This window comes from Erpetoichthys calabaricus, chromosome 17 (assembly GCF_900747795.2).
Source record: "Erpetoichthys calabaricus chromosome 17, fErpCal1.3, whole genome shotgun sequence".
In the NCBI taxonomy this organism is placed as follows: Eukaryota; Metazoa; Chordata; class Cladistia; order Polypteriformes; family Polypteridae; genus Erpetoichthys; species Erpetoichthys calabaricus.
The window spans coordinates 62,556,623-62,570,559 of NC_041410.2; the positions used below are offsets into that span (position 1 = coordinate 62,556,623).

Consider the following 13,937-nt stretch of genomic DNA (forward strand, 5'->3'; position numbering starts at 1 on the left):
CCCTTCGGTCTCAGCTTTTAAATCCCGGCTGAAGACTCACTACTTCAGTTTAGCATATCCTGACTAGAGCTGCTGATTAACTGTACAGACTGCATCTCTGTTGTTAGTCATTAGCACTAAAACATAAGTAACATGATAGTTAGAATTGGATGCTAACCCTCACCTATTCTGTTTCTCTTCTCAGTACTCAAATGTGGCACTTGGTGCCACGGCCCACCTGCCAAGTTGTTTTGCCTGCCTAAGGTAAAGTCATCCCTGATGGAGGATCGCAGGAATCGTGGGAAAGACGGGTCCTTTCATCAGATTGGCTGGCCCAGCGCTGTTTCAGCTGTGGAATGGCCAAATGGGGGAGGCAGCTTGATGGATGAGGATTCCAGGACTCTAAATATATCCAAATCTTCTTATGTGATATCATCTACTGTTAAATTCTGCTCCGTACTTCTAAACTTTTTATTTTTATACTGTATTGAGGATTTGTTCTGTTCTGTGTATTGTATTGTATTGACCCCCCCCCCCCCTTCTTTTTACACCCACTGCACGCCCAACCTACCTGGAAAGGGGTCTCTCTTTGAACTGCCTTTCCCAAGGTTTCTTCCATTTTTCCCTACAAGGTTTTTTTTGGGAGTTTTTCCTTGTCTTCTTAGAGAGTCAAGGCTGGGGGGCTGTCAAGAGACAGGGCCTGTTCAAGCTCATTGCGGGACTTCTTGTGTGATTTTGGGCTATACAAAAATAAATTGTATTGTATTCCTATAGATTCAACCAGTGTATCCGTAAATAACAACTGAACAATAGCAAAGCCATATTTAAGCTGTACAGTTCAGAAGTTTTGTTGTAACACAACAAATTTCAGAAATCATTTATCCCAACATCACCCATAAATGTAATGTCAGTCGACATCCAAACAAGTAGAGCCTACACAATATACACTGGAGATGGTGGGTAGCTCCAAGCTTCCATTTCATTCGTTTCATGCCCAAAAAAATACCACAATCTACCCGTAAAGACTTGAGACAGTACACTGTTGTTGAAAATGAGGGTTTTCAACAACTGATACAGGTTTTGGAACTACAATATGCTATACCAAATAGAAAGCAAATGAGTGAAGTTACTGCACCCAGGCTTTATGAAGATATTAAGCAAAGCATCGCCATGTCTCTCAGGTCAGTGGAGAGGGTACCCCTAACTTACAACAGATGAACATCCTGGACAGCAGATTCATGTGTGACAATCACTTGTCACTATATTAAAAATGATTCGGCACATGTGACGGATGTGTTGCAGACAAGAGCGCTGTATGTCCATCCCACCAGAAGCAACCACGCTGCTTACATGAAGAGCTGCCAAGATGGCTGTTGCTCCAAAAACCTTTCCAATATGCAGTTTCATCACAAGTTTGTGTATTGGCAAGTCCAATAAATGTTGCTTCTTTTTAAGCATGTGGCTAGCTGTACTACTATAGTAGAAAAGGTTTGAAATGTGCCTCACCTCGCCAAGCAAGCGGGCAATTATTGGAATTTTCATAGCAGCCTGCAATTTTCAAATTGAGTGTGTGCAGAAAAGCAGTCAATGTAAACTAGCTCCATAAGCTGTACCACACAGATCATATAAGTAGCATTGTCAGTCACGACGGCCAGTTCTTTTTCTTTTATGTTCCATTCCTCCAACGCCACTGTCAACAAGCATCATATGAAACCCTTTTAGTATGTGCCAAAAGAGCAAGCACCTTAATACAACCTGTTGTGTACAGCAGGCATGTCAAACTCACTACCATTGGTGGGCCGCTTCGACTGCCATACGTGCGTCAGCGGGCCGTACTGTAACAAATACTATTATACTATTATACAAAGTTACTGTAGCAATCTTTCCAATACTGGAAACTTTCAAAAATGTAACACATAAAGTTTAAAGAAAAGCAATTTATTTCCATGCAGTCTCCATACAACAAGTGTAGAATTAGAGTCTTAACCTCTTAGCTAGGTCCTTATTATATTACTAGGCTCACCCGCCTTTTAAGGCGACCGACTTTTATTCTCAATTTGTGTGTGCTCCATGTGTACATCAGGCATGTAAGTGTAGGGAATGAGAACATCAAAGTGTCCATTCATAACATTCAGTTTATTTATCCCCTGGAGTGCCTGTCCAAACTTGGAGTGTAGGACTCCATAATAATATACTTGAAACTCATTGGGGAACAACTCTCCCGCTGCCATTAGCTCAGAAATGGTACCATAAGTTTGAGACTTTGACATTTCAGTGAGATACTGAAGCCCATTTGTATAAGAGATTCCTGACGGCATCATTGTAAATGGCTGAAACCTTGACCAATTACTTAAAACATGTCGTACAATGTCAGCCCGAATCTGTACCGCTAAAGACGGAGTTTCATGCACTAAATAAGATATAGATGAGAATAAGCAAGCACCATCTCCCCTGATATTTACTACGCGGTGAGGCATTTGTACTCCATCAACATTATTTCCAGAGACATAATTTGGTCTATTTTTCCAGAAAAGCAAGGGAACGATGGGAGCACCAGAACTCTGCTCACATCGCGTCGCTTCGTACCGCAAGCCGCAAGTAGTAAGTCTGTGATAAGCGGAATACCGCTACACTTTGCACTCACGGGACGGAAGGAAAATCCCGACCGCTTTCATATAGTGTCTTGATGATTGATATTCATTATATTATATTCATGGCTTATATAGGAGCCTTACAGTGTGAGATTTATTTCTTTTGTCCCGACACTTGGCATCTCTTGTTAGTAACCAGTTCGTCAATATCAGGCTTGAAATCTTGTGCAGCTGCAACTTTTATGAGGGATGAAAGGTGCTCGATGGTAAGTCTTGAGCGATGTGGGGTTTTGGTAGCTTTCATTAACAAAAACAATTGCTCAAAATGGTAAAAGCTTCCGAACATTGACAGTACTCTCGATGCCAACTTACGGATCTGCACATACGAGGGTGGCAAGTAAGCATACAAGACTGGCACACCAACTTCGTTGTATTTTGCCTTCAGAATAGAATCTGACTGCACTTCGATCAATTCCATTTGGATATTCTCAGGCACATTCTCAACGTTGTAAGAGAACAGCGCAATGCCCTGTTTGTGTGAACTGAAATCACGAAAATGCTCACTGAATTCATTGCTCAGTAATTCAAGTTGGAAAACAAATCCTCCAAAAATCAAATTTTACTTTACTAAGTTTACTTCAAAGTTTATATTGTAAAATAAGCCGATATGCAAAAAGCCACCTGACCTACAATAATTATACAAACTCAAAATCACAAAAATATGTTAATAAACAACTCACCAACTTCTCGCGTCCACTTCAGATCTTCAGCTGTAGTCTGCACTAACTGTTCGTTACAATACTATCACAAAATTACATGAAACTAGAGCAAAAACGTGAAAATATGCGAGCTATTACTACTCGTGATGGTCAGTTCTGCCCAGTGGTCAGTCTCAGCAGCCCAGCCAGTAGTGTAGCCTGCCAGGGGCGGCTCTAGGCTCGTGGCGGCCCTGGGCAGAGAAAGAATCCGCGGCCCTTTCGTCTGGCAATGTCAATATGGTATCTTATGAAAGCGTTGCGGACACTGCATAGCCGCCTCATGCTCATGACACGCTTCTATATACGTGTGTCCGTAACTTGAAAACCAAGTGGCGGCCCACGATATTCTGATTACGGCAAAACATTATAATACTACATATAGCTTACTGCTCCGACTCTAGCGACATTTGTAAATACAGCGTACTAATTAACAAGAAACAGAATGTTTTTCGGCCACATTGCCGTCAGCTATGTCGTTATTTTCTCTTTCTGTTTTATATTCAATATATATTGGCGTGGCGGCCCCTGGGATTTGGCGGCACTGTGCAGGTGCACAGTTAGCACATGCCTAAGGCCACCCCTGTTGCAGCCTAGCATTTCAATTGTGACGCTGCGGCTCATTAACTTTGGACAAGGCTCGTGGCTATACTAGCAGATGACGTTTCCGGTACCGTAATGCCATGGGAAAACGCGCTTTTGTCAGAAGGCAGAAGTAAGAAAAGTCGATAAGTAACACCGAAGATGCAGAATGATTCAATCACAAACGATAGTAATAATTTTGTACAAGTTCAGTGCTAACTAGGATCTGTCATGCGGGCCGCATAGATTTCTGTTGCAGGCCGCATGCGGCCCGGGGGCCACGAGTTTGACATGCCTGGTGTACAGCATGCACAGTCTTACCACAATACATTATTAATGGCAAAATCACAATGCAGTAAAATTGGCACAGGATTGTACTCATACAGTGGGGCAAAAAAGTATTTAGTCAGCCACCAATTGTGCAAGTTCTCCCACTTAAAAAGATGAGAGAGGCCTGTAATTTTCATCATAGGTATACCTCAACTATGAGAGACAAAATGAGAAAAAAAAATCCAGAAAATCACATTGTCTGATTTTTGAAGAATTTATTTGCAAATTTAGGTGGAAAAAAAGTATTTGGTCAATAACAAAAGTTCATCTCAATACTTTGTTATATACCCTTTGTTGGCAATGACAGAGGTCAAACGTTTTCTGTAAGTCTTCACAAGGTTTTCACACAATGTTGCTGGTATTTTGGCCCATTCCTCCATGCAGATCTCCTCTAGAGTGATGTTTTGGGGCTGTCACTGGGCAACACGGACTTTCAACTCCCTCCAAAGATTTTCTATGGGGTTGAGATCTGGAGACTGGCTAGGCCACTCCAGGACCTTGAAATGCTTCTTACGAAGCCACTCCTTCGTTACCCGGGCAGTGTGTTTGGGATCATTGTCATGCTGAAAGACCCAGCCACGTTTCATCTTCAATGCCCTTGCTGATGGAAAGAGGTTTTCACTCAAAATCTGACGATACATGGCCCCATTCATTCTTTCCTTTACACTGATCAGTCGTCCTGGTCCCTTTGCAGAAAAACAGCCCCAAAGCATGATGTTTCCACCCCTATGCTTTATAGTAGGTATGGTGTTCTTTGGATGCAACTCAGCATTCTTTCTCCTCCAAACACGAGGAGTAGAGTTTTTACCAAAAAATTCTATTTTGGTTTCATCTGACCATATGACATTCTCCCAGTCCTCTTCTGGATCATCCAAATGCTCTCTAGCAAACTTCAGACGGGCCTGCAACATGTACTGGCTTAAGCAGGGGGACACATCTGGCACTGCAGGATTTGAGTCCCTGGCGGCATAGTGTGTTACATGTCCTCCATTTTCTAATAATTGCTCCCACAGTTGATTTCTTCACACCAAGCTGCTTACCTATTGCAGATTCAGTCTTCCCAGCCTGGTGCAGGTCTACAATTTTGTTTCTGGTGTCCTTTGACAGCTCTTTGGTCTTGGCCATAGTGGAGTTTGGAGTGTGACTGTTTGAGGTTGTGGACAGGTGTCTTTTATATTGATAACGAGTTCAAACAGGTGCCATTAATACAGGTAACGAGTGGAGGACAGAGGAGCCTCTTACAGAAGAAGTTACAGGTCTGTGAGAGACAGAAATCTTGCTTGTTTGTAGGTGACCAAATACTTATTTTCCACCATAATTTGCAAATAAATTCTTTAAAATCAGAGAATGTGATTTTCTGGATTTTTTTTTCTCATTTTGTCTCGCATAGTTGAGGTATACCTGTGATGAAAATTACAGGCCTCTCTCATCTTTTTAAGTGGGAGAACTTGCACAATTGGTGGCTGACTAAATACTTTTTTGCCCCACTGTATGTACCTATTTTTTTGACTGGGAAATCAAGCAAAATGACACCTTTTATTGGCTAAATAAAAAGATTACAATATGCAAGCTTTCGAGGCAACTCAGGCCCCTTCTTCATCTTGCCTGAAGAAGGGGCCTGAGTTGTCTGAAAAGCTTGCATATTGTAATCTATTTAGTTAGCCAATAAAAGATGTCATTTTACTCGACTTCTCACTACATTCATAATGACTAACACGGTACAACACCCTAGTACTACTTGACTGGGAAAGAAATTTGGGGGTGGTTAGAACATTCCAACATCCCAGACTAGCTACACCACAGTTAGACACGAGCCATCTTCATCAGTGGAGACAATAACTTAAAAGAAATATAGTGAAGTATGGAGACATTTTTAACAACTTGACCAAAGCACTTTTCAGTGCAAGCTATTTCAAACAAAACTAGCCGAACACAAGCAGCACAATGCATCACCAGCTTTCTTTTTGACATAAAATGTCTATGGATACTGGTATGCATGGGAAGCTGAATTAACATTAGAGACATGTCAAAATACATTTTAAGAAATCTGGAAAATGCATTTAAGATATCTCAGATGGAACTACAGAAATTTTAAAATGCAGCTATTTCAAGATATCTGAAATGCATGATATCAAACAGATTTTAAGATATTTCAAAATGTACAGCGTATCATTTCAAGATATTTTGAAATAAGTTCCAGTGCATTTTGAGATATCTCAAACACATTTCAAGGTATCTTAAAATACATACACAGATACTTTAATATATCTGAAATACATTTTTAAATACGATTCCTATACATTTCAAGATATCTCAAATACATCTTCAGAGATCTCAAAATAACTTTCTGCGAATTTTTGGATATCTCAAATACCTTTCAACATATCTCGTAATCACTTCCTGTAAAATTTCTAATTGTTTCAATGAGACTAAGATATTTCAAAATGTTTCTGAGATATCTCAAAATGCACAGGAGATTATTTTATGTTATCTGAATTATATTTATCTATCCATTTTCCAACCCGCTGAATCCGAACACAGGGTCACGGGGGTCTGCTGGAGCCAGTCCCAGCCAACACAGGGCACAAGACAGGAACCAATCCCAGGCAGGGTGCCAACCCACCGCAGGACACACACAAACACACACCAAGCACACACTAGGGCAAATTTAGAATCGCCAGTCCACCTAACCTGCATGTCTTTGGACTGTGGGAGGAAACCCACGCAGACACGGGGAGAACATGCAAAGTCCACACAGGGAGGACCCAAGAAGCGAACCCAGGTCTCCTAACTGCGAGGCAGCAGCGCTACCACTGTGCCACCGTGTTAAGATATCATAGTCCTCACAGGTGGCGCAGTGGTAGTGCTGCTGCTTTGCAATAAGGAGACTGTGGAAGATTGTGGGTTCGCTTCCTGGTTCCTCCCTGTGTGGATAGCGCTTTGAGTACTGAGAAAAGCGCTATATAAATGTAATGATTTATTATTATTATATCAAAAATTTTATTATGAGATATCTGAAATGCATTTTCAGGGATCTTAAAATAACTTCCTGTACATTTTGAGATAGTGTACATCAAAGTCATTTTCAGTTGCACAGGAACTTGTTTCAAGATATCTGGAAATCTACTTACGATATCATAAAATGCTTTTCAGGTATCTTGTAACAGATGCATTTTGAGATATCTGTAATTCTATTTGAAATATCTAAAATGCATTTCCAGATATCTTAATATGCATTTTGAGATATCTCTAAATGTTAATTCAGTTTGCTACATTCCTGTCCATTTTCAAATATCGGAAATACATTTCAAGATACAGTATCTTATAATAAACAGGATGTCCCATTGAAAGAAATTGCAATTTTCCAGGAAGTGATTTTGATATATTTTCTAATGCATTTAAAAAAATCTTAAAATGCATGCAAGGTCAATTTAAGATATCTGAACATTTATTTGAGATATCTTAAAATACACACGCAATTATTTTGATTATTTCAGTTAACCTGAAATGCACTTGAGATATCTCAAAAATTTATTGCAAATATCTTAAAATGTAAAGGAACTTATCTCAAGATAAGTTACAAATGTCTTAAAAAGTAAATTGCATTTGAAGATATTTCAAATTAATTTTGAGATATTTCTAAATGTTAATTTGGCTTGCCATTTGTATGTCTAAGCCTACTACTAGCCAAAAACAGCATTAGTACTAAACCAAAATGTGACTCTAGCAGAGTGGGTACAACTACGGGGATAGAATCAAAAAGGGTTGCTAAAGACATGCTCTTAGCTTTGTGGAGGGGAAAGATTTTAAAGAGTTCATACATTACAATGAACCACAATACTTTGTACCCTGCTGAAAAATCAAAACTTCCAGAAGAGATGAGCTTTATGAAAAAAAACACATTCTCCTATAAAACTAGATTCTGAAAGAAAGAAAGCTCTGCTACCACCACTGACTCATGGACATCTATAACCAATCATTTGTATGTTACAATAACATGTCATTTTATAAATGATGAATTGGCCATTTAAAATGTAGTATTAGAAACACTCAGCTTTGATGAAAAACATACAGCACAGAGTATTGCCAATTACCTGATGGTGGCAACCCACTACGTTTAAGATTCTTTGCAGAGGTTAACTGTGTACTTCAGCGGCTGATGCTGAATAGGAACTTAACTGGATTTCCTTCTCTCTCCTTAAAATGCAACAATTTAAGTACTGTTCATTAAATACATGTGGCTTTTTTGGAGTATTCGCTGCACTTTCTGTCTTCAACTTGCCTGGTTTCTTTAAATGTCTTTACAACTAAGCTTTAACATCACATCTAGAAAATCCAGCTTGGAGCACTATTGCCTTGATGTTCCAAAAGTATGATTTTATGTCTGTCAAAGTGTACTAATTTACCCATTTGCAAACCTCTCAATGAGGCACCCCAATATTTGGGGCTACCATTAAATGCACCCATTTATTTGTTAAAGTGCACCACTAGATTGGATGAAAACAAAGATATTTTAACATGTTTTTAGAGTGTTCTGGTAAGGTTAAGAAAACGTCTTTTAGGTAAAGACAAGAGAGGTTTCAAAATAAGGTACAGTAGGTATGCTCACTATGCACTGCACTGGGGAGGGACAATGTGTTAAATGTTGATTAGCACATGACAGTAAAAATATCTCCGTATTCCTTACACGTGATGTTCATGGCCATATAAACCTGTAATCACAGCCTCACCAATTTAAAGCCAAGTGTGGTACAACTGATCCTATCACTATGTAACAAATTTTTATTTTTATTTTGTTCCTGGGTACAAAGTGTGTTTTCCTAACCCGTTATGCCTAAAAAAAATAGAAAATAGCTGTTGTTCCACAAAAACTTTGCTTTTGTGATCAGGACAATGATATTTTGAAATTTGTCTGTTTTCAAGAAAATTCTCGATTCACATTCAATACTGAGTGGTCTTCTAGAATATTCTTGAACTGTTAGAATTGTCCACAAGTTTCTAGAATTTTCCAGAATTATCTAGAACTTTCAAGAGACTTTTAGAACTTTCTAGAGCGTTCTCGGACTGTCCAATAGCAGTCATACAAGTACAGAAGCACAGGTGACTCGAACCAACAATTCGGTTTATGTTATATTTTTGATTTGATTTAGATGGCATCAAGAGGTTGCTTGCACCCAGCAGATGCATTTTGCTACGTCTGTGGACAATTTATAAAGACAAGAGCGAGAAAGTATTCCGTGAAAGCATGTCGTAAGATGTGCGAGGCCTACAAGGCATTCTTCGGCATGCCTGTCAGGGATCAAGACAAGCCCTGGGCACCTCATTTCAAATGCGAATATTGCAAGAAAACTCTTGAAGGTTGGTACAGGGGAGAAAAGAGAGCCATGAAGTTTGCTATCCCGCAAATTTGGCGGCAACCGACTGACAACTCAAGCAACTGCTACTTCTGCATGGTGGATCCTACCAAACGTCGCACTGGCAAGAATGCGCCTCAAATCGTTTATCCAGACATTCCTTCTTCCATTGCCCCAGTACCGCACTGCCCCAAGCTGCCCTTTCCCACTCCTCCGAAGAGGGATCAGCCATCTTCAGGAGACAACAGCAGCAAGTCAAACAGCGAGGAAGATATTGCAGATATCCTTGACACTCATCTTGACAAATTCAAGGAGAACATGGGTACTCAGAGGTGCAAGGCGAGCGCTTTCATCAGGATATACTGGACTTTGAACGTCGTTACCAAGGACAGTATAATGAAAACATGATGGGGGGACTACATTTGGGGGCTTCTTCGAGAAAGCGATTTGCAGTACAGTCGCAAATCTAGAACACCTACTCATTTCTGAACCTTTTTGAGTGGTTTTGAGTGTCTTTGTCTATTTACCATGCAAGTGTTGTTCTTTATCAGACCGCATGAACGAAAAGATAAAAATTCCCTTGTTTTGTCACTATAAATACGAAAATTTCTTGGCTGTGGTCATAAAATCAAAGTTTGTGCTGAATGTAGTCGTTTTTCCATAGGCTTTAGACATTAGCAGTTGAAATATAACTCTTAGAAGCCAGGAACACAAATTGTGTTACATAATAGCTGGAGTTCCTGGAGGAGAGGAATGGGGAGTAAACCAGGGTTGTTCTAGCCACCTCAAAAGATGTCGATACATTTATGGAAACCACATGCTACTTATTATTGCATTTATGTTTATTTCTATTCAGAATGCTACTACATTGTATTTCACAAACAAACACCTTCTTTAGGGGAGTGGTGGCTCTGAGGGTATGGATCTGCGCTGGTATTCAGAAGGTTGCCGGTTCGAATCCTGTTACTGACAAAAGGGATTCTACTCCATTGGGCCCTTGATCTGCAATACAATCAGCCGTATAATAGCTGACCGTGTGCTCTGACCCCAAGGAGAACGCGATAACTTCATTTCGTTGTACCTGCAAAACGATTCAGATAACTTGCTTTTACTTTTAACTTCTTTAGGGTGTCCTCAGACTATTGCACAGCACTGTAAAACCACAAAAAAAAATCACAAAACTGCTAAAACATAAGCGAAAAATACGTGTGTTTCAAATATTTAAGCGGTGAGGCTCAACAAGACCTGTGAACATTTCCGTTAAGAAGTCATTTCACTTCGATGTCTGTCCTGTTAATTTTTAAGTTAGTTTAACATTTCATTTACTGCAGGTTTTAACAATAAACTCTTAATGCACTTTACCCACGAGCACTAACCGATTAAGTGCATCGTGTGCTTCTTCTTGACACTCTGAAACTGAACATAAATAAAACGAAATAAAAATTTACTATGGACAAGAATGTAAAACACTGTGGGTAGCAAAGACAGAAAAAATGGTTCTTTCAAGGTGTAGAGTTAGCGTCTGTAACGCATTAAATATACAAACAAAAATCCAAAATGCCCAAGGCATAACAGCCTTAAACAAAACATACGTATAGCATATAAATAAAAGTTTACCTGAAATAATTACCATTCAGATATTCCAGGTTTAAAGTATCACGAGCATTGCTTCCTTATTAGACTAATCATATGACGAAGTCATCGTAAAAACATGGTGCGCGCATGTGCAGGCCTGTACTACAAAGGAAAAGGAGGAGTGGCTGAGGACTTCCTCTTAACATTGTCGATGACCGGCTTGGTGTTAAGCGTGATTTTGCTGCCATCTATTGGATGCTTGACAATAAGACAGGACAGTCACAAAAACCTTCACGTTTAAAGATATTCAATTTTTAGCATTCTGCTATACAGTTCATTGGTACGGAAGCTCAGAATCACTCAAATATTTTTTTCCGGCGTCTCCTGGCTCACCGGTAGGAGAAAAGTCCAACATATTGTATATGTTATTCCACCCGAATTCATGTCTTATTGAAGACTCGAGTTTTTGTGATGCCCCTTATTTATGGCCCTCTAGAACCGAAACACACTTTTATTTAGGTCATTTTTGGGGGCATAATTTGTGCAAGAAATTACACCCTTACGACAAACACCAAATAAGTGTTTTTGTAAAAAAATGATTAGAAGGACTTTAAGTTGTGCCTGCCACGTAAACTTACCCCAGGTGTTTACCCCTAATGGCATATGAGAGATCAGTTTTAACAAAACAATGAAAATATGTGGATCGGTAATATAGCCATGTGGAGTGTCATTTTATTCTACTTGTATTTCAAGTTTGCTGATTGTGTAAATAATTGATGATATTGAATTTTTTACTGGTGGGTCTTAGCCCACTAAGAGCATCTCCAAAAATGTTAAAAATGACATATTACAAACATAACCATGTGGGGTATTGTTTAAGACAATTTCAAAGTCAGTGCTTATGAATAAGATGCTATTTTTTGATTTTTGATCCTTTACTAGAATCTAGCCTTCTTTGGTCCTCTATCAGAGGGTGAAAATGGCAAAATTTCTTTTACAGTTGAAAATGGCAAAATTTCTATTACAGTTGAAAATATTCAGTCTTTAAACTTTTAAATTGAAGCACACATTTTAATATTTCAAATATATGATGCAACTATTTTTGTTTATTATGTACTTCTGCATTATTAAGTTATCGTTATTATCGTTACATTTATTATAAACACCCCAAATTAGGGCAGCTTATTCAAATTCAGACTTTTTTTATTGTTATTTTGTGTTTTACTTTAAATGTAATACATCTCTAAATATGTAAACATTTCTGAACTTATTAGTGGAAACTTCACTGCATGGGTCACTTTTAATTCTAAATTTATTTGGCACTTAATATGTGTAAGAGCTATTTTCCTTGTTCTATAACATTCATGAATATTTCTTAGATGACAATGCATAAATAATGGGAGGTTCCTATAACCCCTGTAAACAGAATCGTATTGATATATTCTTACCATTTCTAACAGCTTGGAGTAAACATTATTCTTCAGTTAGTTAGTGACAGCCTTGCCTTGTATAAGGTGTAGAGGCATACGGTTTTTAACCGTGATCGCACGTCACCGTGCCTGGGCACTTGCCTATGTGCCAACCGGCTTACAAGCCTTTTAAGTGTGTGAAGTAAATATGCACTTAACAGCACTTAATTTATGTGTTGTACCATACGTAAAGCATACAGAAGAAGAAGCTAAGAACCTTTAAGTAAAGAAAAAGAAATTAAGAACCTTTAAGTAGAGAAAAAGAAATTAAGAACCTTTAAGTAGAGAAGAAGAAACGTGACCGCACGTAACATTGCTCGATGGCCTACGGGCTCTTTGAATGTGAGAAATAACAAGTAAAGAAAACTTGTTTACTTAAGTACCGCACCGTACGCTAAGGCGTACAGAAGAAGAAATTAAGAACCTTTAAGTATAGGAATAACTAAAGTCTTTCAAGAAAAGCTAAGTTTAAAGAAGATACATTTTTCCCTTTTTTTGCCTTTTATTCTACGTGTGTAACTATTTTTTCTTTTATTCTTGTGTGGATTATTTGCCTTTAACTTTCACTAAATACCTTTAAAAAGAACTCTTGGACTCTGAGAATTCTTTTGACACGCGTCTTATCCGTGCCTGATGACACCTTATACTTCAGCAGCTACAATATGTTTTATTCCAGTTTTTTGGAACCTCCCAATTATGTTATGTCACGTTAATGCTTGAGAGACACTTGCCAATCAAATGGCACAGCTTTTTATGTTTATGTTCAGTAATAGTGTAAAATAGTGAGTGTACTTTCATGAATAATTTGTGCAACAGAATGGTGTTATGAAAATTTATATATTTTGCAAACTTATACAATCCAGGTCAGGGCCATGTAATTCTGGAGCTTATCTTGGCAGCACAAGATATACATTAAGGCAAGAGCCAGCCCAGGACAGTATGCCAGTTCAATATAGGGAACAGTCATGCACTGCCCAATCATCTTTGAGTAAATGAGAGCAAAATGCATGGAAATACAGGATGAAAATGCAAACTCAATGCAGACAATGACTGGGCACAGGATTTGACCTACTGTAGGATGTTCGATCTGTGAGAAGGAAGCACTAATCACTGTGTTGTCCTGCTATAAAAATATATTTCTTCAAAGGAAGTTTTCTAAATGAGGTTGGTATAGTAGTGCAGTTGTAAGTTCTAATCTCTCTCAGCATCAGGCAGCTGGGTTTCAATTCTGAACTAGTCACGATCTGTGTGGAGACAGAACGTTCTCTCAATATCTACATGGGTTTTGTTTTAGATACTCTC

The 13,937-nt window shown here is 38.8% G+C and overlaps 1 protein-coding gene across 8 annotated transcripts in view; it reads right to left on the reverse strand.

Moving 5' to 3' along the window:
- Positions 1-11,347, reverse strand: part of spg21 (SPG21 abhydrolase domain containing, maspardin) — a 146,558-nt gene extending 135,211 nt beyond the window's left edge. For 6 of the 8 annotated variants that reach the window (XR_007933713.1, XM_051920250.1, XM_051920249.1 and 3 more), the window contains exon 1: positions 11,209-11,347. Coding sequence is in view for 5 of the 8 variants with exons in the window: in XM_051920250.1 (XP_051776210.1) it covers positions 11,209-11,224 (16 nt within the window). In the remaining 3 variants the exon portion in view is untranslated. The remainder of the gene's footprint in view (positions 1-11,208) is intronic. The other 2 variants (XM_051920251.1, XM_051920247.1) reach the window with 2 other exon arrangements.
- Between the last annotated feature and the right edge of the window lie 2,590 nt (positions 11,348-13,937).